The sequence below is a fragment of the Mchenga conophoros genome, linkage group LG4 (genome assembly GCF_057382185.1).
Source record: "Mchenga conophoros isolate Kocher_MC1m ecotype Shallow Benthic linkage group LG4, M_conophoros_male_GT1.1, whole genome shotgun sequence".
Taxonomy (NCBI): domain Eukaryota; kingdom Metazoa; phylum Chordata; class Actinopteri; order Cichliformes; family Cichlidae; genus Mchenga; species Mchenga conophoros.
This window is the reverse complement of record NC_140529.1, coordinates 13,766,036-13,789,296: the sequence shown is the minus strand read 5'-3', so window position 1 is coordinate 13,789,296 and position 23,261 is coordinate 13,766,036. Positions and strand designations below refer to the sequence as shown.

At 41.3% G+C, this 23,261-nt stretch overlaps 1 protein-coding gene across 7 annotated transcripts in view; it reads left to right on the top strand.

Moving 5' to 3' along the window:
* mei1 (meiotic double-stranded break formation protein 1) overlaps positions 1 to 23,261 on the top strand; it is a 65,010-nt gene that overhangs the window by 32,599 nt on the left and 9,150 nt on the right. For 4 of the 7 annotated variants that reach the window (XM_085270489.1, XM_085270486.1, XM_085270488.1 and 1 more), the window contains 12 exons: positions 547 to 607; positions 1,276 to 1,373; positions 3,961 to 4,117; positions 5,139 to 5,286; positions 6,168 to 6,373; positions 6,536 to 6,698; positions 7,253 to 7,442; positions 14,042 to 14,155; positions 15,272 to 15,382; positions 18,438 to 18,625; positions 18,953 to 19,037; positions 20,323 to 20,507. In XM_085270489.1, the coding sequence (XP_085126615.1) occupies positions 547 to 607; positions 1,276 to 1,373; positions 3,961 to 4,117; positions 5,139 to 5,286; positions 6,168 to 6,373; positions 6,536 to 6,698; positions 7,253 to 7,442; positions 14,042 to 14,155; positions 15,272 to 15,382; positions 18,438 to 18,625; positions 18,953 to 19,037; positions 20,323 to 20,507 (1,706 nt within the window). The remainder of the gene's footprint in view (positions 1 to 546; positions 608 to 1,275; positions 1,374 to 3,960; positions 4,118 to 5,138; positions 5,287 to 6,167; positions 6,374 to 6,535; positions 6,699 to 7,252; positions 7,443 to 14,041; positions 14,156 to 15,271; positions 15,383 to 18,437; positions 18,626 to 18,952; positions 19,038 to 20,322; positions 20,508 to 23,261) is intronic. The other 3 variants (XM_085270491.1, XM_085270487.1, XM_085270490.1) reach the window with 2 other exon arrangements.

The following is a 23,261-nucleotide window of genomic DNA, read 5'->3' as shown; positions in this document are numbered from 1 at the left end:
CGTTTGCAAAACCTTTCCAAACAAGTCATACTTGTTCAGTCTTTTTCTAATTGTTCTGTAATAAACTGTAACATTTAAGATGGTAACAGAGGCCTGTAGAATCTGAGATGTATTACCAACAACAACTGGTAAGTCTCACCTAGTTGATCCTAATCAGCTATACTACTACTCTGATAGGGTGGACATGGCAGTAAGGTGACATGACTTTAAATGTGACACATGAGATGAGATGAAGAAAATTTTGACAGCCTAGAAATAAAAAAGAGCTTCTATTACTCTTGCTCTTCCTCTTTCTCGTCATTTAAATTCATTGCTAAACTCGTCATTACCACACTGAGCTTTGGGTCGGTGTTTTCCTTAGAATTAGGCTGAATGGTTTTTTTTGTGTGTGTTTACACTAACTGTCACATTTTTTGTTAGTGGCTTTGATGTACCTCAGTGTTTGCATTATATAAATGGTGTTTTTGCTATCATCCTCATCTTCTTCCTCATTTCTCACTGTGTAGTAGTTTATTTATTCTGCTCTTCACCTCTTCTTCCCTCCAGCGTCCTCTGGTTTCTACAGACTGGCTGTGGAACACAAAGGCCTCCTCTGTGCAGGAAACAGGTACATTGTAAGAGGATAACCTGAGGACACACACACACAGAGACACACACGACAATTAAAACTGCAGCGGCGCACGCGTGTTTCTCTACACTGTGTGTATCCAGCCGCGGTGGCTCTGTGAGCCGAGCTGCTATTATCATTCTCTGTCGAAGCACATTTAGCAATGAGGCAGATAACACCGACCGAGGCATCTGTCATTTTTGAGTCACTCTACTTTTTTTCCAATAAGCCAGTCTTCTCAGCAGTGTGTCTGTCTCTAAGCGATGGATCTACTACTTCAAAGTCCACAGTGTGCTTTTGCATTGTGTGTGCTTTGTTTTTCACATGTAAGAATATGCGCTTTTGTGGGTCTTCGTGTTAGAGTGTGCCTTTTTTTGTGTTCATATACTAGTGTGGTCATATATGTGGTTTACTTGATAGGCTTAAGCCCACCCCCCGTGCTCTGAGCTGTAATGAAACTAAACACTGTGCATTTCATCTTTGAGAGAAGTTTGTCAAAGCACATCCTGTCCTCGGTTTTACAGTTAGCTCTTAGCTGTATTGACCGCGCATTGAGCGGTAATTGTTCACTGTTTGTCTCTGGTGCCCTCATTCTCTCTTTTTTTAAAATCTTTTTTTCCTTCGGTGTGTTTGTTTGTGTGTGTTCAAGCGCCTTTTCCCTCTTTCAGGAACCCAAATCTGAATGCATCTTGCTGTGGTTTTCTACAAAAACTCAGTATGTGTCTTCTCTCCCAGTCAGACCTTCCTTCTGGCTCCCACCAGCACGGTATGCAAATACATGCACGTTTGCACCACACACGGAGACATGCAGTCAGGGTAAAAACCCTGTTGTTGCTCTCAGCCTCTGAGCAGTGATGTCATGCTGCCAGTTTTCTGAGAAATATTGAACTGTCATTGCAGTTTATCCGAATAGGCTAGGTCAGTGTGTCACCAAAGCACGTCTTAGCTGTAGCTGAGGTTTTCAACTGTTTTTTCCCCATTCACAGCTTAATCAAATATTTACCGCCTGTCTGTATTAACGTGATACATGTAGGTATAGTTCATACTCGGCAAACTAAATCAAACTGACTTCATGTTACATTCAGCAGGTGCTTCTTCATCAAATCCTTCATTATACATTTTTTTTACCCAGAACCGCTGCCATGAACTGACAAAATGATGCTGGATTTTAAAAGTAAATAAGGTTCTTTTGCAGTTTTGCTTTAGTTTTTCTTTGTCACATGCCTGCTTCCTCGCCCACTCAGGCTCACGCTCTCTCTCTTTCGTCTTTATGTTGACTTTAAACATCAAAAACTCGAGCGAGAGTCTCATTTCCATCTGACTCACCTGTTCTTTTGAGTTAAGTTAACTCTGTTCTTAAGGAGGGTCTGACAGTCAACAGGCAAGCTTAAGAAAAAAACAAAGAAAGTGTTTGCACGTTGACTAACAAGAGCTCCGGTTTCTGTTAAGGATGAAAGGAAGGGAACCAGGTGTGCGGACTATAAACACGGTGATTGTGTTAACTGGCTTTGAATTGTATTTCCTATGTGAGAGAGCTCAGGCCAAGGCTTTTAAATGTCAGCGCGCTTTATGACACATAGGTCCGCACAGGTAACATTTCCAGTTCCAAGTGCTGGTTGCTTTTAATTCCATTACACGGAAGCAAATGCACAAACTCCATACACTTCCTTATTTCACATCACTGCAGCATCCACTAAAATAAAGAGCAAAGGAAAGCAGCTCATTGGTAACTGCAGCTGTCCCCCGCAGATGTGTCTGTGTGACACTGACACCAGAGTGGAGTAAAATATTTCTTTGAGGTAATGAGATGTAAGAGTTGTACGAGTAAGTAAGCGCGTGTGTGTGTGTCTGTGTGTGTGTGTGTGTGTGTGTGTGTGTGTGTGTGTGTGATGGTGAATAATGAGTTTGGCAGAGCGAGAGTCCTGTTTGTTTCTTTTCCTGCCTGTCACCATCTTCCTCCCTTTTATCATCCTTATCAGGTTCCATTTCATTTTCAGCCTCTTGCTTTCCCTCATTTTTCTTCCCTCTCATCTTGAAATTTTCCTATCACATTTTACAGTGTATGTTTTTCTTGTTCAAAAACTCCTGTTTTTCAGGTTTTTAGCAGATTTTTTTCCCTGTCTGTCATGTCCTGCTTTGTGTACAGTCTCATTAGTGCTTTTAAGATTTTATATTACTGATTACTCCTGTGATACATCACAGCGTGTCATCGGGATTGTGCTTTTAAGATATCTGCTAATCTCATGTGAATGTTTAAGAAAAGGCTCTTGTCCTCTCGTCTCGGATTACTTTTCTGTTCTTTAGGACCTGAACAGGAGGCAGTGTGTCACTGCTGCCTGCTGTGTGGGTCTATTTCTTTTTTCTTTCCCATCTGTTGTCCCCTTTCTCATCTTCTTCATCTGTCTACCCTTTGCTGTATTTCTCTCTGTCCCAGTCCTCCCTCTTAAACTCAGTACAACCCCCTATTCTTCTTCACTCCTCACTCTTTGACTCTTTCCCTGGAGGTGATGGCTGCATTGGTAACTGGAGCCCTTCTTACTTTCCTCTGTTTTGTAAACAGTATATTTTCTTACTTACAGTTACCCTCCAGACCATAGAGCTCACTGTTGCCACCCTCTCTCTCTCTCTCTCTCTGCTTTTCCTGTGCTTTTTGTTTTTTTTTTCCTCATTTCATTCTTTATTTTCTTTCTTGCACTTCCCGCAGATGCTGTTGGAGCTTTACTGTATATCCACTGTGTAGTCATGGATCAGGGTCTGTGCCTTGCCTGTGCCGTTCTTCTCCTTTCTCTAACACTGCTTTCCTGCTTGAGCCCTTCTGTCTTTCATCTTCATCTGACTCCTTTTTTCATGTTTTACGTTTTCATGTTCCCTCTTATGCTCCTTTTCATTTCACACCCATCATGGCTTTTTAATCCATCCTAATTTTTCTACATTATGCAACAGAATGTGTTTTTTCAGATAATATTATAAGACATTAATTAAAGCTTTTCCATGTTTGCTTAATGATGAATTTTGGCGTTGTAGTTGGATTTGTTTGGATATCAGTCAAGCCTCACTCGTTTTTGCCTGTAAAAGAGTGTTTTTTCATAAACATCAGCTTTGGCATGCCTTCAGTTGTTTAAAAATAATAATAAAAAAATTAGTGAGTAATACCTGTTTGGAAAATTGGCCTCAGGGCCTCTTCTGCTGTGTTCTGTTTTATTTTCACCACCTCTCACCTTCATTCATTTCCTCTCATTCTCTCCACCTTCTCTTGTTGCTTTCTCGCTCTCTATCGCAAACCTTCTCCTCTTCCCATTTCTAGCATTGATTGCATTTCTCCTTTCTGTTTCATCACCTTGCTTGTCCCTCAGATCTGAAGGAGGTTGAAAATCTACTGCTGCACAACCTTCCCTCTTTGTGTTATCGCCTGTCAGAGTGGCCCTCTGTGCTGTGTGAATATCAAGGACCACAGGCTCCGAAATACTGCCTGGTGATAATGCTGTACCTCGCCCTGCAGCAAGGAGACAGGTAATAACGCACACAAGCAGCAGGGATATATTTAGATATATACAAGCACTCTTGGGATAAATTATTATGTACTTCAGTGTTGAACATCACAAACAGTTTGTTCAATTTAAGTGCCCAGCAACCTTGTGATATAAGCTGTTATTTTATTTATTTATTTTGTGGAAATAAAAATAACCGATGCATATTTTAGCATCAGCATCATTTTTCTTATGTATCTAAGCACTTGTGAAGAGTAAACATTTGTCTCTATCGTATATTGACATGGACCTTATTGAATATTACATTTCTCCGACTATTTGGAAAGAATTGTACATTTTTGCAATTAAAGTAGTTTTGGAAAATTTTGGTTCATGTGGATATGACCAAACATCTCGCACTCTCAAAGCCTTGTTTAGCTATGCTGTGGTCCATACTTTGAGAGCAGAAAAGGCAACATTTGAGCTATATTACTGTGTTTACATAACCAAAATCTCAAGATGATGAATGCAGTCATGCTATATCGAATATATCAGACTTGTATGAATATAAATTCGTCTGGTTTCACACGTCATTGCAGCTCTCTCCTTGTTCTTCTGCCGTGGCCCGTCGAGGGTGGTCTCAAATGCATTTTTTATAACCTGAGAAAAACAGCGTGTCGGCTTCTTGGAAAGTTTAATTTTTCTTTCTGCGAATCCTCGGCTATGCATTAACCTCCTGGGAAGGCGATGAAAGCCTCTCCCTGCCACTGCGCGGTCTCATCAAGATTATGAGAGATGTGGCCAGAGATTTACATAGCGTGGGAGGGCTGAGGGTGCGTGTTGTTTGTATACTCAGGGATAGGATCTCTGAATGTGTGTGTTGATCTTTTGCATGTTTTAGTGCGTTTGTGTTGAGAGATATCGAGTTTCTTTCGTCAGCGTGTCCCTGGGGGCACTTTGTCTTTATGTGAACTTTGAATACTGCAATTAATGCCGTTAATATGTGTGTGTTTGTTTGTGTGTGTGTGTGTGTGTGTGTGTGTGTGTGTGTGTGTGTAATCCAGGCTCCTCCCTGACCAGATAGTCTTCTCCAATGTTGTGTGGCTGTTGCGCTCTGTGCAGGAGCAGGGCTGTGTCCCGCCTCACTCTGTGCTCCGCTCTGCCCTCTACCTGCTGGCACTCACACAGGACAAGAGCCCCTCACTCGATGGGGTAACTCTGAGCCAAAATCAAAACACACACAGTAACTTTGAAAACTTTCAAAGCAGTCACTACTTACGGTACAGCGTCACCGTGGAAGTAAAGTTTAAACTTTACCTAGATTTCAGGCTTCTCTGCTATTATGGTGCCTTAAGGCTCCAGTATTTTTAACTTTTCTTTTCCTTTTTTTAACCTTTATCACTTTTAATGCCAAAACACGCTGACAGCGAAGACACGTCTGCCTCGGTTTGAGAAAATTTTTTTTTTAAATTTTGTGTTCAGTAAATCAGTCTAACAATATGAAACAGATTGAAGGTTGAGATAGGTGTACTGACAAGCAATGCCATATTAATGTGTCAGGATCTCATCATTTTGAACGTGTTCAGTTTTTTTTTCCCCGTCCACAGACGAAAGAGTGGCGCGTATGGAGCCGATGCTTCTTTTTTTTTTTTTTTCATGATTGAATATGGAAACCATTTTTTAACAGGCTTAGAAATACTTAGAGTCAGAGCTTGACTGCTCATGTTCATCTCTTGATACAAAATCTATATTGTGCTGTAGAGAATTCACCAGCAAAGAATTTTAACTATAGTTGAGCATCACAGAAGAAAAAAACATGAAAAATGCGCCCTTCTTTATTTCACAGAGTATTACGCGGCCTCTCTGAGACTACTCAATATTATATACCTTACATTGACTGTGAATAAAAATAGATTACAGAAGAGTTGCTCCTCTGTCTAAGGGCTCTGCCTCAGTAGGGTTTCAAAAGAGATCCTCCTCCGGATTGTGAAGAAAATTATTTTCAAAATTGCAAGTTTTTAACTTGGATGTGTACACTCAACTCAAAGAGAGTACTTTGACTTCATCAATCTTTCTTCACCATGTTATTCAAGGCTTCTTTGAATTGCATCAGCAAGGCACTCTCCTCCTGCCAAAGCTTCTCTTCACTCTACTTTCACCATCCTGCGCTGATCCACTTCATGTGTCGATACCCAGAGCTGGCAGAGAAATTTGCCGCCCTGGTCTTGGAGCTGTGGTTGACCAAGGAACAGGACACAAACACAGGGCCTACCCCGGTAATGAGACATCTGCTTAAACTGTATCCCAGCAAGTATTTCTGAATAATTCAGTGATTTTACTGAACTCAATTTGCTTGTTTCACTCTGGCAACTTTCACTAATTAGTTTCACTCTGACAGAGCAAGTCTTAGAGACACATTGGGGTGTGTTTTCCTGAATTCCCTTCAACTCTGGTAAGTCAGAGTTGATGAAAAGGTGGCTGGGTTTCATCTGGTCTTACAGGCAGACACACAGGAGGAGAAAGAAAGCCGTGCTGATGAGAGGTCGGATCAGAAGACAGACACAGAAACCATGGAGCTGCTGTCTGTGATGGAGAAGTACCCAGCTGTCATACTGACCCTCCTGGTGAGAGCCAGAGACCTTGAATAAGAGTTCAGAGTTAATGACTTTGCTATATTCAAATGAACACATTTTTATGCAGCTGAATGCTGCATTGTAAAGGGAGCTGTTTGGAATAAAAATTTGAATCGAGCATGGAGTAAATTCTCCGTGCCAGCCCCACGTCATACCCTCCTAAATATCCAGCTTGCAGATCTCATATAGGACATGCTGGTTAAACTTCTTTAACCTGCCCACAGTTGCTGCCCACACAAGCCACTGTACCAGTCACCTCCACCACAGATCCTCCTTTTCATGCTGTGCCTGACTTAATCAGTTTCATATTTGTAGTCACCGATGTCTGCTCTGTTCTGTATCGGGGTCTCGCTGCTGCTCTCATGTATGCACATGAAAGGGTGGGGAGGTCCCAGAAAGAGCCATGGTGCCATATGTAATTCCTCTTTAGGCTACAATTGTCTTCATTCAACTGATTCGCTTTACTGCTTTGGGATAATACTGTTACCAAGAGATATTCTAAATGGATGTGCCTTCTTTGTTGTGACTTTTTTAATTGACCACAGGACATGGTTTGCACCAGAGAGGCTCCTCTAGCTGAGCGAGTGTTGGGTGTACTAGAAGTTCTTCTGGGAGGTCAAAGAGGCTACAACATAAACCTGTGTACAAAGCTAAGACCAGCCTTGTTCCAGGCCCTACAGCGGGTCAGTGTGGTGAACACAGACCATGGGTTTGAACAGGAATACGCTGCACAGGGTAAGAAACACAGAGCTTATATTGTAACACCTCTAGCATCTTCAAAGCAAAATAATCTGTACAGGAATCAGCGTAACTGTGGCTCTATTGTATTTAAATTAATGAGAATAGATGCACCAGAATAGAAAAGATGAAACAAAATTCACTTTAATTTTTTTCTTTTTCTTTTTTCCTCCAAAATGTACCAGGTAACATTTTTATCAGCTTCATGGAGAGCTGATTAAAAAAATTGAGAGAGCAGTTTTAATTCAAACTTCTGCGAGCTCTCTCTGGGAAATACAGAGATAAACCGCACAGCATAAAACCTCTGGCGGCAGCTTCGCGCACTCGCCGTGCAGCGATGAAGCAGTAATGGAGTCTTTCATTTAAAGTTAATGTGCCTCAATCAGGGAAAGCATTTAGCATAATATGTGTGACTCCAATTGTTTTTATAGCACAACAGCTTTTAAGTAGGCTCTGCTGTGAACGGTGTCCTGTCTGTTGGAACAGCTGATTGTATCTGTGTGCAGAGACATTCATTATTTTATTAATACATATTTAAAGGTGTATGTACACAAACAGTCAGCGTGTAGTGTGCTGTGCAAAAGTCTCAAACCACTCCTCATTTCTTGCTGTCTTTCTTGCTTTCTTGCTGCCGACGAGTCAGACTACCTGAACATTTTCAGGGATGCTTGTTTGTTTGTCATTCATCATTCAAGCAGAAAAAAGTACCTACTGTAACTCAAGGGATGAACCAGTGGTCTGTCTATACATAACAGACAACCTAGCAAAGAGCCACTTCTCAGTTGCATCTTTTGGCACTTCATTATTAGAAGCCTGCTATAAAGCCACAGTGTTTGCATTTCTTTAGTTGACTATGAAAAATGCCAAAGCTAACACAGTTAGCGTAAAATAGTGTTTTTCTGCCACCAAGTTGATTACCAAAGAGCTGCTAGCTAAAAACTTAGTGTATCTGGTATGGTATTGCAATTACTAGACACTGGGAGCAGATGTAGACCAACAATAAAAGGCTTATAAGGTTTATTTAGAGACTGAATTAAGTTAACAACAGGCAGATGAGCAATTAGGCAGCTAGTGTTTCTGTCAGATGAGCCCAGAGAGGGTCTGCAGAGAGGGAGACTGGTAGTTAGTGAAGGTAGCAGCAATAGAGATGTGCAAGGATTATTCAACTCTGAGATCTCACTTGTTAGATTCTGTGTTTGAGTCGTGGAGGAGTAGCAGGTGGGCAGACTGAAATCCAGGGTAGGCGAAGAAAGCTTAATGGAGAGTGGGCAGGTAGGGGCTGACTGACTCTTAGAGTGGAAGAGGAAAATGGCCAGCTGTGATCTTTAGACTCCTCAAGAGAGCACAAGTAGCTTCACCAGGAAACGAACAACGAACTCAGAAAATTACTGAGCAGAAAACACAACAGCAAAAACTAAACTGGAAGATCCAATTTTGAGAGAACAACTGCCTCAGCCGGTCCTTACATACCGTAATGAGGCAATGGGCGCAAGTGCGTGAGTGGCGGCTTCGCCTGTGGGTGGAGACACAGGTAAAGCCCACCTCTCTGTCTGAGAGAACAAAGAGAGACAGAAGGAGAAAACAGAGGGGAAAACAGCCTGCCCAGACCCTAACAATATCTCAGCATAGTGTGCAGTGTGTCCTTGAGAAAAATGAGGAAAATGGAGGAAAGGAAGAAGTGGCAGACCTAAAAAACTATCTGCAGTTGGTAAGCAGTATCTGAAACGCATGTCCTTTAGAAAGAGGAAAAGTCCTGGCAGAGCACCTGAGAGATTTATCTGATCCTTCAGATGATTCATCTAACAGAGCTAATATAAAATGAAGTTAAGGCACAAAATAAAATAAAGGTAAATTTTAAGAAATAGGTAATTTTAAGAAAATCTGTTATAGCAATAAGAATCTAAACAGCCTTGTTGAATAGAAAAGGTTCTGAAAAGAGTCCACAGAATCGGCTAAATGTAGTTTAGTGGGAGACTGTTCTAAAGCCTTGGTGCCACAGACTGAAAGGCTCTGTCCTCGCTAGTGTTTAATCTTGTCTGACGAACAGCTAACAAATCCTGAGCCTGGTGGCCATCAAGAAGCTATTCATAGTGAAGGTAAACAGGCACAAAAGCTGAGATATGCCCATGTACACAAGAACTGGACTGAAAATCAGTGGCGACTGGTCTGATGTAGTGATGAATCCAAAGTAAAATTTATGGTACAAATCATCATCCGTCTGTACAGCAGTTACAAGAGAGGTGCAATGGTGAGTGTCTACAGCCATCTGTAAAACAGGGTGGAGGCTCGGACGTGATTTGGGGCTGCATTTCATACAGTGTTGCTGGTGATCTGGTCAAGATTTATAGAATTATGAATGCAGAATAGTGCAGTACCATCTGGAAAGCATCTGATTGGCAACAGCTTCGTTTTTCAGCGATAATAAATGATCCCAAACGTACTGCCAATGCAGTAAAAGCATACCTGGATAGGATAAAAACCACACAGTGGAACACTATCAGTTATGGATTTTCCTTCCCAGAGCCCAGACCGCAACATTATTGAAGCAGAGAGCAGAACAAAAGGCAGCCAACATCCAAAGAAGCAACTATTCCTGAAGACTGCTTAAAGAAATGACAAGAAAGCTGCCTAAGAGAGTCCAGACTGTGTCAAAGAATAAAGGTGCTCATGCCAAATATAGACTTTATTATATTCTGTATTTCCATGTATGTTTGCACGTTTCAATAAATTCCTGTGTCTATTTCCTTTTTTCCAAAAATGGCAAAATATAAAGAAAGTAGAGGTTTTTAAGTACCATGTGATAGATTTGTGATAGATAAGTATAATTTCTAATATATGTACTTATTTAGAAATGAGGGGTGGATCAAGACTTTTGCACATTACTGTCTTTTTTTTAAACTCAAAGTATATTGATAAATTAATTTTCACTTTACAACGTGACCTCTCAGACAACTTTCAGACTCTGTGTGTACTTCCACCGAAAATGTGTCCTCAGCTCTGTTTTTTAAACCTTGATCCCGAATTTAGGGATGAGCGCTAATGCCTTAATAACTGTGTTAATAATTATGACTCTGTGGTTACAAAACACAGCACTATACTAATAGATTAATTTTCTCACACATAAAGTGATTCACCATTCTGAATGAATGAATTCACCACTCAGCGTTGCGCATCGACATTAATGCCAGCTGATTTGGCTTCATGCTCACTTATGTCTCATTAAGTCACGGATACGGTTAATTACAGTCGATGTATAGAGGTAAACGTTGCAGCTCGGCCCCCAGAGTTTGAGTTTCACCATGTGGGACACTGTTTTGTTCGTCTTTCTTAGTCATCCAAATGAAAACATTTTGTAGCAAATAAAAGTTTCAGCTGTTTCAAACCCACTCAGCACAAGCTCATCCACACAGTACACAGGAACACATCCACCTGCAGGGTGAGGTAGTGGGCTCCCACACAGTGGGATCAAACGCATGTCGGGTTTTTTTTCTCCCCACACAGCAGACACTGGAAGATTTATCCAAGTGAAGCAGCAGCAGCCACACCTGAGCTGTTTGGTTTGAGATGCCCTTCTCATCATTTTGACTTGAAAAGAAAAAAGACTTTCATTTAAAAAGAGCTATTTTTGATTTATTGTCTCTCCACAGTTATTAACACAGTTTATTACTCAGGCTTTTCACCACAGCTCAAACGAAGAAGGATTACATGCTGTTGATTGGTGAGCTTTTCTGTATCTAGGATACCAAATTTAATTGAATTAAATTAGGGAAATTTAGCAAGTTTATGCGTCTTCGTGTTTGCAGATGTTGTTAGTTCTTCTGGCATAAATAATCAAAAACTAATGGAACCTAGTAGAATAGTAATATATTAAAAATGCATTTGTATTTTGTTTAAAGAAAAACAACTTTCACAATCAATTCATCTTTTGCTCCATAACCGTGACGTGAGCGTGCCAAGATGTTTTACTGGGGGTTAAAAATAACAGTTGGCATATACCATAATAAAACATCTATTAAGTAATGTACACGGATTAATTGGAGCGTTTGGCACAATGTCTTGTGCGATATAATGGAAAGCACTTAGGCTAATTATTCTCAAATATGATTGATTTACGTTTGCGAGTCCATTTTCTCTGGCAGCATTTTCTTTCTGCTTTAAACGATTGTTATAGTGACATTCAGAGATAGCAGAAGAGCTGTTTAATGATAATTGTGTTTTTTCTTCTTTTTCAAATTAGTACATTTGCAGAAAAGCACAGCTGTTCAGATAAGAACATTTATTGCAGAACAAACATGGGCACAAAGATTATATTGACTTGAATTTATTTAAATTAAAGAAAAATTTGTGGCAGTCGAATGAGGCTTGGTATATCCTAAAATATGACTTAACAGCAGCTGGACACAGTGCTCAGTTTAAGTGCAGTGCTATTTCTTATAACCAACCTGCCATATAAATCTCATTTTAAGTGAACTGGAATAACAAAGCCTCCTAAAATATGGTTGGTTTTGAATTGGATTAAAATGGCAAGAAAAAGTCTCCGTCGCCTCTGATTAATGCTGGAAGGAAAAAACCTCGTAAAATGAATTCCTCGACCAGGCAGTGGAAGGTGAGATACCATAAACTGGGGTGTAACTGGACACAGTCAGATTAGGTCAGACAATTTCACTTCACTTGTTTTGCTCATAGACTGTATTTAGTAGATGGACTTAGCCATCATGATGCCACCCATCAGTTTGTGCACTCTTCAGGTTGAAGTCTTATGGTGGGAGCCACCTTAACTCTCTGGAATGCTAATCAGATAATGCTAGCATAGCCACAGATACCAGATTATTTAAAACTACAAATCACTCACCAAAACTGCCATATAAACCTCTTGGATGAACTGTAACTGGCTTCAGTTCAAATTATTTGTCAGATTATTGTATTAAAAATACTCCAAAGCGAACCAAAAACACGGTGGAGAGGTCCACTTCACTGACTACAGTTTGTGGAGTTAAAGGACAGTAGACAGTGACTGGCTAAAGCTGGCAATGTCTGAACATTCATTAGCTATACCAGCTACAACATTTTGTTTACCAGGCTGTAAACATGTTTATTTCATCTCTGAATTTGTGCATTTTATGATGGATGTGTACAGCCATTCGTTAGCTTTTGGATTTGCTTGTGGAGCCAACAAAGGAAATTTAGGAAAAACGTGTTTTTGGCTCTTCTCTGTTGACTTAATTTACATTAAACAGTTATATATGTAGAATTGGTCGTTATTACCATTTCACTCGATCAGTTCACATTTGAATTTTTAATATAGCTGCATGTTGGGCTCTGCGCTGGGAGCTCATCGAAAGCATAGAGCGTGTGTTGCATATTTTGATATGTTATGAGCTTGTATGACTGCTGCCTTGGCTAGATCTCTGGTGAAAGAGATTTGATCTCTGTTATCTTCCTGGTGAAACATAGTAAATAGTTAAAAAAAAATCTCCTGCTGGAACCTGCAGGTGGATGCAGGGGTGGTGGAGGGGTCAAACTGCAGGCAGCAGTGCAGACACTGAGATGTTGGAGGGAGAGATGAGACATTTACATCTTAAACAGAATTTGAGGAGAGTGTAGCATGTCACACAGGTATAAATTAGCTTGAGTGGACTGCCTAAACTAGCATCCGGGCCTCACTTGTTTTCAGAAGGCTGCTGTATCTTTATTAGAACCATAAAACCATGACATAAATGCTGAAATTGAAGGTTTGTAACAATGAAAAAAAGAACAAAAGAATGCAAATGTGCAAATAATGTATTTTTTTTGTTATAGGTGTCTGCCGTATGGTGTTATTACGTCTGTGTACTTGCCCAGGTTAATGAGCACAGCTGAAGGGCACAACAGCAGCGTGCCAGCTGGGGATTCAGAAACTGTTGCTGTGGTTAGCCTCTGCCTGCTTTCTGCTCATCCCGGGCCCTGAGGGAATTACAGCCTGTTATCCCTCCACATGTTCCAATTCAGCCCACTGTAATTTGCATTAATATATACTTTATATTAGCTTCAGTGCGGCGGCATCCCAAAGGGGAGATATTTTAATGTTATGCAATACAGCAGTGAAAGGGGAATGTAGATGACTGTTCAGCCTGAAGTTTCTTTCCAGTTAAAGTCCCCTTGCCCTTTGTCTCCTGTCCCCTCTGGTCCTTTTTCTCCACCCTCTTACGCCACCATTTATCCTAGCTATATCTAGACACCTAATATTGGTTTCTAAAGTGTGTGTGTGGTCATTTTTAATCATTCTGAGTAAGATGTGGTCATTTCCTCCCGGTTCCTTTCTCTTCACGATGACTTGTGCTAGCTCCAGAAATCCCTCTTAGGGAAACCAAACTTCATAAAAACCACAAGTGAATGCAAGAAATCCTTCATCCTATAGAGTGCATGTTTGGACCACATCCTCTGTGTTGGCTTTGTTGACAAATGATGTGCACAACAGGTTCCAGACTAAAGTAATGACTTGAGAGAAAATGCTAATTCATTGTCATTCTCATCTCTCGCTCTGTCACACTCCATCCTCTGTCTTACCTTTTCTTTTTTCTGGTTTGTTTTTGTTTGTGTCTGTTTTTATGGAGCAGTGAACTCACTCCCTCTGGTGCTGAAGCTGCTTTGTGTGACGCAGGCCAATGATCCACCTTCATCTCCCCATTACAGTAATATGGAAGGAGTGCACTTCAAACTGCTATACCATGGTGAGGCCCCAAGGTGCTGCTGACATGTCACGCTGAGCACAGCTCTCTCTCTCTGCATTTATCTAAAATATCGAATAACCGCTCAAGCCCCCTATGTTAAGAGGCAGATTTAGCAACATGATCGCTACAGCAAACAGTTTCGCTTACAGTGATACCAAGAAAAGCTCCGACAGCAGGCAAACAAGTCAGCTCGCTCTCTCAGTCATCCACAGAGACTGCATCTCCCTTTCTTACAGCGTCGCCGGCATGCCATCTTACTACACAGCAACACAATTATCTAGCGAGAGAGACAATGTTGTCGTGTTTGTTTCCTCTTCTGCATTCATCTGTATTTCAATTACTCCTCACTCACCTTTGATTTAATACCATCCTCACAAACATACTCAGAGGAGCGTTTTCTGCTGATCTGCAGATCAAAATGCTGCACTGAACTTTACTAGACGGTAACTCATAACTCCATGCCTGTTACAAGGGTCTAATTTGCTTTGCTTTTCGTCTTTATGTCAGCAACACTCATCCCTCTGTGGCTTACCACTTTTTTCTTTATACTGCATATTTGGAGCCTCATCCTCAGTTGTAAGTTGTATATTTCAGCCCACTGTCTTTTGCAGCGTTTCTCAAATAAGGGTGCTAGTAACCCTATGGTTTCTTTAGAGTATTGCAAGCACACTTTCTTTTTTTATTTAAAAAATATCCTATCATGATCTTTAAGATAACTGTTACTCTTGGATCTTGTCTTGTTGTTCTTTAATAATGATATATTGCTATACTAAACCCCTATATATTGCAATGTTTTTGGCATCATGAATGTTTTGATCAGGCATTTTCACTGTTATTGACGCACCACGACATGCAATAAATGACAAAGCCCACAATGTTACATTTGATCTGCTACATCACATTTGAATGCCCCTGTATAAAATCCTTGAGAGCACCGCAGATAAAATCATAGATGAAAGAGTGAGAAAATTGTTGGATACTCGACTATATTTTACATTACATTTAGGGTCAGCTGTGCAGTAAAGGTATATTTCCCAGAAATAATGCCCGTGTGTTTATGTGTGTGTGTGTGTGTGTGTGTGTGTGTGTGTGTGTGTGTGTGTGTGTGTGAGTCAGTGAGTAACATAGCAGGGAGGTTGAAGCCTATAAAAACAGAGAGCCTGCTGCCTGCCATCAGCTACCTGTACTGCTGCCTGAGCCTGTCCCCTGCACACTGCACTGACAGAGGTTAGACACGTTCTTACTGCCACTTTTAGTTACACTCTGCATGGTCTCTGTGCCTTTTATTCACTCCTTCTCTTAACGTCACACCTTTCACACACGCAGCCTCTTCACCCTCTGTCTCAGAAGGTTTCTCTCGACTCTTGCTGTCTTTTCATTTCGCTCCCCACTCTCCTGTTTGAGAGAAGCGAGAGGCTGACCTTGATGCACGTTGTACTGAGGCACAAAGCAAATAATAACCGTAAAAGCTCACACCTGCACTACAAATGGTACACAGGCTTTGGCTCGGTCGTGGACATTGTCTTTGGCTCTTGTCTTTTGTTACGGTGTCAAGTCTGTGAGCTTGTCGCACATTTGCACAAAAGCAATGACTGGCAGACTCGTGTCGTCGCCTTGCTACAGCTAAATACCTGTAACACACAGGTCCAAACACAAATAGCACTTACCGCCACGGCAACATGTAGGTTTCTAAGGTAAGAAATCTCACATAAATCCATATATAGACGAACAAAATCAGTAATTAGGTGCAGCTGGAAGATGTATGATAACATAAGGGGGTTTTTCCAAGAGAGTTTCACTAAAGCTTTTATTTTTAGAAATCTCTCTTTAAAACCAAAGTCGCTCAATCAGTCAATGAGCCAGAACACAAAAGTATCAGGTACTAAAGAGCTTGAGAAATTAATACTTGAATATTTTTCACAACAGACAAAAGTATGCCTTCAGACCTGTTACACTGCGCTTATCACAGACATTTATTTGATCAGTTACAGGGTATTCTTTTCTAGTCATGCTGAGTGCTCAAAGTGTTTATTCTATAAGTCTCATTTTACTCAAACATTGCTCTATTTTTTACAATTAAAGCACTTTATCCACCTCACATCTATGGCCAATTTAGGATCGCAAATTAACTTAGCATGCATACTGTATGTGTGGACTGTGGGAGGAAACCGGAGTGGCTGGAGAGAACCCACGCAGGAACACAGAAAGACTCCAACTGTGGTTTGACCCAGAAATATGCCTTCTGTGAGGCAACAGTGCTAACCAGTACACCAACTTCTCTGGTTAACTTGGAGGTCAGACAGAAGGGTTACCATTGGGAAGCAAAGCTAATAATGTCAGTGGTATTAATTTGCAGTAAGGCTCCGTGATTATGGACAACAATTATTTTCATCAGTACGGAGATCCACATTATTTGTCCGATTATTCATTGATTTTAGTGATAAATGTGTTTTTATTGCACTTTCACGTAAACAGAACGCTGATATTACGTTTCCATATATGTACAGATCTTTGCATCAAAATAAAATTTGTCCTCATTCACCTAAATACAGTGCACCTCTTTGAAAAAAGTAAAATAGATTTAAAAAGAAAATGCCCTGCAGAGCAAGAGGGCACCTTTATTTTGTGTTCTGTTCCTGTTAATTAATCCGTAAATTCATCTTTGCAGACAAATAAGGTGTTTGTTCACCTGGTCTAAGTGCATCTCTAGAAGCAAAATAAAAAGGTTGTCAATAAAACCCCTAGCAAAGTACTCGACGGCTTTATTTTCCCTCCAAGGTTTGCATACAGCACAGGTGTTGCCACTTTGGAATAATTGTGCGAGGGGGTGACATATCTTTTGTCCGGTGTGTTGACCATTTTCCTGAAGTGTTCGTAATTCACTGTCTTTACTGCACGTGGAGTGCGATTGCATTTGTGATTTCAGTGCGTCTTTGTGAGCTGGATGCATGCGCAGCTGCACTTTTATGGATGCCTGAATTCATGTTGGATGACTTACGTTAGCAACCACGATGTAGCTTTCTTGGGTTTCATGCCTCAATATACTGCAGTTTTTTTGCAGTAGATGACTGCCCTTCCCTTTATCTGGTTCTGTTGGAGGTTTCTTCCTGTTAAAAGGGAGATTTTCCTTCCCACTATCGCCAAGTGCTTGCTCATAAGGGGTTTCTGATTGCTGGGTTTTCTCTTTCTTATTCTAGAGTTCTTACCTTACAATATAAAGTGCTTTAAGGTCACTGTTGTTGTGATTTGGTGTTTTACAAATAAAAATCAAACGATTTGAGTCTGTAGTATTTTTTCGGACAGTTCAGTTGAATAAGTTCTGTCCTGCAGGTTTTAGACATCCCCCTGGGTCAACACCTGAATCACATGATTAGTTCTAAAGAACTTCAAGACATGTTGAGGAGGTAATTTAGCCATTTAAATCAGTTGTGTTGGATCAAGTACACATCTAAAACCTGCAGGACACCGGCCCTTGAGGCCTGGAGTTCCCCCACACCTGATCTAGAGATTCTAGAGACAAGCCCTTCACTCTCTGCTCTGCCAGACATTTGAGTTTTGTTGCATATTCATGTGTATCTTTTGGTGTAGTGTTATTCCAGGAAACTGGCACATGCAGGCACGTGATTTAGGGAGCGCTTAATTTTGCTTTGCATTCTATTGGCGAAGTGCGTTTTTTCAGTATCGCTCGATCATGCTCATTTAATTATGGGAAGACAAAATTGGGATTAAAGTTCGATTAATTGTGGCGCTCTACTTTGCAGCTTCTCCTGCAGCCTCTCTATGTATTCAGCCTTCATTATCACTAGTGATCAGTTTACAGCTACCTGTTTCAGCCTCAGGCTAGACACTATTTCAGTGATGGTGCAAAGGAGAAGGAACACATTACTCTGTTTCAAAGCGAAAAGAACATATGATTACTTTAAGATTGTTTCATTTGGGGGGATTTTTTTAGCACTTGGAGGTGATGCTTTGTTTGCATCTTGTTGCCCTTGTGTCATATCGTTCTATTATCACATTGTTTAAATTATTCAGCCTGCCCACATGTATATGGTAAAACAGCAATATCAGTGTTTATGAATAGAGAACAGTATAGTTTAACCTATTTTTCACTTAGTAATGTTACAAAGACCTCACAGGTGTTTGCATTGTTGTGGGTCTGTTGCTGCAGCACGTCACTCTGCAGTCATAAGGACCAGCTGCTATCAAAACCCACGCACAGCGCAGTGAAACAGAAGCACACATCCCATTAAAGTGTGATGACACTGTTCCTTTTCTTTCCCAGCTGTCTCCATGCTGCTCTCTAACAGCGGGCTGATGGACCAGCTGCAGACAGTCTTCTCCTCTTCCTCCTCCTCCTCTTCCTCTGCCACATCCCTCTCTCCATCAGCCTGTCCTCCTTTGGCCCTGCTGTGCTGCTGCCATCTACTCCTGTCCTCCCTCATTACCTTGCAGCGTGTTCACTCCACTCAGGTACACACAACAGCTCAGCTCTGCTCTTATCACAACTTCACGATACAACTTCATACAGTCAAGGGCAAGACACAGCATAATGTAAAGTAGGGTATAGATTGAGATATAGGGGCAGAATGCAAAACAGAAATTGGATTTGCTTGATGCATATCTCAGTGAGGCCGTGGTACAAAATAACACGCTTTCTTCTTTGCTTTCAGCCGGCACTGCAGGGATAATAATGCATTTTAACTCACAAAGATTTCAGTCCTAATCTTGTTATATTCCTGATTCCTCCCCTCTCTCTCTTATTTTCTACCCTCTCTCTCTCATTTTCTATTATTTAAGGTCCGTAAGAGCATCACTTGGAGTCTGGACACAGCTGTGCAGCGACTCCTTACTCAGAAGAGAAACACAGACAGTCTCCTGCTGAGTAAGAGACCAAATTTTACTGATTGTTTTTATAAGTCTTCATCCCATGCAGACAGCCGGCGGCAAAACAGTTCATTAGTGCTGAAATTATAGCAACAGTGTGTGACCCAAGAATACAAAAGAAACTTGGCTGAAAATTCTGCATTTGTGGTTGGCTGGTGTTTTTCTATTTTCCTCAATTTGCTTTTATTCTTCCAGATTTGTGTCTTGAGTCATCTGTTCCAGAATTTTGTGCTACTCGGTTTCCCTGTCCAACGCAATTATGAAAACATCGGGAGGTCCATAAGACCAAGATACCTGTGTTCATATGAGTAGCATTAGGCATCCCTGATTAATGTAACATCTGTCCATATACTGTGCAAACCAGAGGGTACTAATGGGGTCCACCTTTGCTTGGTTTACATGTACATACGTAAAGTCAATGTGTTATCCTCAGTGGAGCTAACCAAACCATGCATTTCACACACTTTCATTATATTAAGTGGCCCCAATCCCACTGCTGCACTGGGAGACAGATCATCCCTGCTGCTCCTGCATCTCTGTCTGTCAGCTGGATAAGTGGCCTGTCAGAGTTGCTGTGATGTATTGGCTCCCTCCCTCTGCCTGCCTCTCTCTCTTTCTAGTCACTCAGCGTCCTTTCTCTGTCTTTCTCTCAATTTTTATCTCCCCTATGCTTCTTCCCAGCCTGCCCGTATATTTCCAACTCTTCCCGTTTCTCTCTATCTCTTTGGCCTGTCTCTCCTCCCTCTTTTCTTCTGCCACTAATTGAGTCCTCTCTCCCTCACAGGGCTCTAATCTCAGTGTACATGGCATTAAGTGGGATTCAGATGGCTGGCAGCACTAAGTTTGGATTCCACTGTGTTTTAGGAGTCTTTTTACCCCTGTTGTTCGCTTTTTCTCCATCACTACTTGGGTCTCGCTGAACTTCCTTCAGTTTCCTTCACTTCGTTCTGCCTTGCACTCTCTCTCTATGTACTTGGCACTGACATCTTTAACTTCTTGCCCTCTCTTTCTCTCACGTCTCTTATAAAAAAATTGCTCTCAGTTCCTTTCAGCTGTACTCTTGCACCCTCTGCTCCATGATTGTTACCATCTTTTTCAGTTTTTACTCACACACTCGCTGCTTTCTGTTGTGCTGTGGACCTCTTTCTTCTGTGGCCTTGCCTTCCACATTTATTTTCCTTCTCTCTTTCTTTCACCCTCCTTTGCTTAGACATTCCATCATTCTCTTTATTTGCTCTGCTTTTTCAGACATTTACAATTTTCCTCTATCTCCCTCTTCCCAGTCAGCTACCTGAGGCTGCTGCAGGCTCTGCTTGATACTGACCTGGCATCGGAAGTTGTGTGTCTGACTTCTGGTCCTGGCTTGGTTGGGCTCAGACCTCTTGGGGTTGAAGACGGTGCTTTGTACCCACTTGGCTCCAGAGGGGCGCAGTGCCTCTCAATTGCTCTCAGTGGACTCCTTCTGCAGGTATTAGCATGTTTGAATATGAGTAGGTTTGTATTGATATGGTGATTTGAGTGTATGGGTACAAAAAGCTATCTGGATCCGGTTCAGTTTGTAACATTTTCTTGAGAACATTACGACAGTGATTCACAGGTTTTTGGCCAAACGTTTAATTTTGCCATTGTTAAAGAATTCCTCCCAAAATTCCTGGATCTGGATCCAGAGTGTAAATCATTTTAATCCCTTTAGCCTAGAGGTGGTGTGGTAAAATTTGCCTGCAAATGTGTCACAACTTTTTGAGCAAACCTGCTAACAAAGAGACAAACAAACAGACCAAACCAAGCCAATCACATAGCCTTCTTGATGGAAGTAATCCAATCAGTTTCCAGAATTAACAGCTTTCTACTACTTTAAAACTTTCACTATATAGTTAGATATATTACCTATGTCTTCTGTATCACGCTCCCTTGTGGTTCAGCGGTTTGGAGTTGTGGCTTTCTCCTGGGTTTGACTCCATGGATTATATTCTGCATTTTAAATCAACTGGGAAAACATGTCGTATGCCATCTTGCTTGATTGCAGGGATTGAATAATATCTGCCTGTTATAAGCTGTCCTCTGTCTGTCTGTATATCCAGTTTGCCTGTTATCAGCCTGCTGAATGGCTATTATCAGGCTCATGCATATTGCCTTTAGGCCGTTACCCTCCCCTACCTGCTGGCACGCTCTAAAGGCTGTTATCATCTGTTGTAATCAGTGATAACAAGAGACCAACACCGGCCCCCTTCTTATTGCTTGCCTTGTACATCCTTGTTTCCTTTCCTTACTAAACCTCCTTGCACATCATTTCCTCCATCTTTCCTTCGTGCACAGACCAGCTCAGTGTGTCAGTAACGTGCAGATGTCAGACTTTTTTCCCCGTAGTTTAGCATGAAGGTGTACTTATCTGTGGAATCCTCCTCCTCCGTGTTCCAGCTGCCTGTCACACCTCCCTGCATCGAGCATAAACAAACTTCCACATAGGATACACATGTCATATCCTGGATCATAACTTCTCCAGCAAAGCTTCTTCTCTCCTCATTCCTTTCTCCTGCTGATTCATTTTAGGTGTTGAGACATCCTTCATGATGGCACACCGAGATTGATTTTCAGGTCACGGGAAAGAAGGCAGGGGAGACAAGAAGGCACAAGTTAGAGAAAATGACAAAAGCCCCATATAGTGCAGGGGACGTGTGATGAAGCACATGTAAAATCTGCAGTGGTAAAAGATTACTATATTACTCATGTTGTGTGGGTGTAAATCTGCCTCGCTTCTGGAGTCTGGATAATTCTTGATGATGTAAGTCATACATTTCAGGGTAGGTTTCCATTTAGGGTAAATTTGAAGTAATGGTTGAAAAAGTAGTAATTATGTTTTGTGTGTGTGTGTGTGTGTGTGTGTGTGTGTGTGTGTGTGTGTGTGTGTGTGTGTGTGTGCGAGAGAGAAAGACTTTCACTGCAGCGTTGCATTTCCCAGTTCTTGCTTATGGAGGGTATGAATTAATATAACAAGCTAGTTCAGTAAATCCCTGTGTTATAATGAAAGCTCGAGCGCTGCAGTACCCAGTGTGCTGTCTCAATTGTTACTAAGCTAGCTGGTCTAGGACATTTAATTGTAAAACTGTGTCTTTAATGGTGGCTTTGTGAGCAAGAGGTACATAATGAAAAACTGGAGAAAGCTGCACGCCTTCTATAAATCGCATGCACATATGCAGCAAATGGAATAAAAACACCAGTGTGCACGCACATGGTTTCACAAATGCGTTAACGGTGTCGATCTATCGCCGGATACAATAAAGAATATATGAATGACAACTTAAATGCTCATGTTATGAAACCCCCTCCCCCCCATCGCTCCTTTGACACTTCCCCTTGCCCTTTATCCCACAGCAGAAGTAACACAAAGGTAATCTTTAAAATCTTTACATAATGACAGTGAACCTGCCTTTCACAAGCGCAGTTGTGTGGGGAAATGAGATGCCGATTGATTTAACAGTTAGCACTGCAGCACTGCACACGGATCCAGTGCAGTCACATCCGTCTCTACATTGTTATTACATGTTGGTGGTGAAACAAACGGTCTAAAGTATGACTAACCCAAAAGAGTAGCAGATGATTTCTTTGTCAAAGAAATCATGAAGAATATTTTCTATAGGCTTTTCTTGTAGGATGAGGGTTATAGGAGGCCTCTAGCTATTAAAAAGGTATATAAGGGATCATTTGTGCCATAAAGCAATTAATATACTGAATAAGATGATGTGATGTATTTTGAATGGAATTGAATGTTCACATGTTTATATGTATGAATGTGTGCTTGATTTGAATCGATTGACTTGATGATCCAAAGACAATTTTTCCACTAATGTGGACAATAAAGTAATTTTATTCTGTTGTATTGTATATGTGGAACTGTTGGGTGGTTTCTGTGTCAGGCCCGCACTTGTTTTTTCTTCTTCTGTGCTGCAGTATACCAGCCTCTGGTTCCACACTAGCAGCATTTCCTCTCTCTGTAAGAAGCTGTAGTGCTGAACTGAGTTTCAGTTCTATGGTTCAGTGCTCTGTAGTCTGCTGTTCAGCAGCTGATATGAGTTCCCCACTCTCCTCCTCTCCTTTTGCTGTCTTTCCTCTCGATGCTCCGATTCAGCAGCAGCAAGACTCACTGCAGCTCCAGAGTCCCTCTCCCACACATACTTTTTTCGACTCTGCGCTGCTCTCCCTTTCTCCTTGCTTGTTCTTAGCT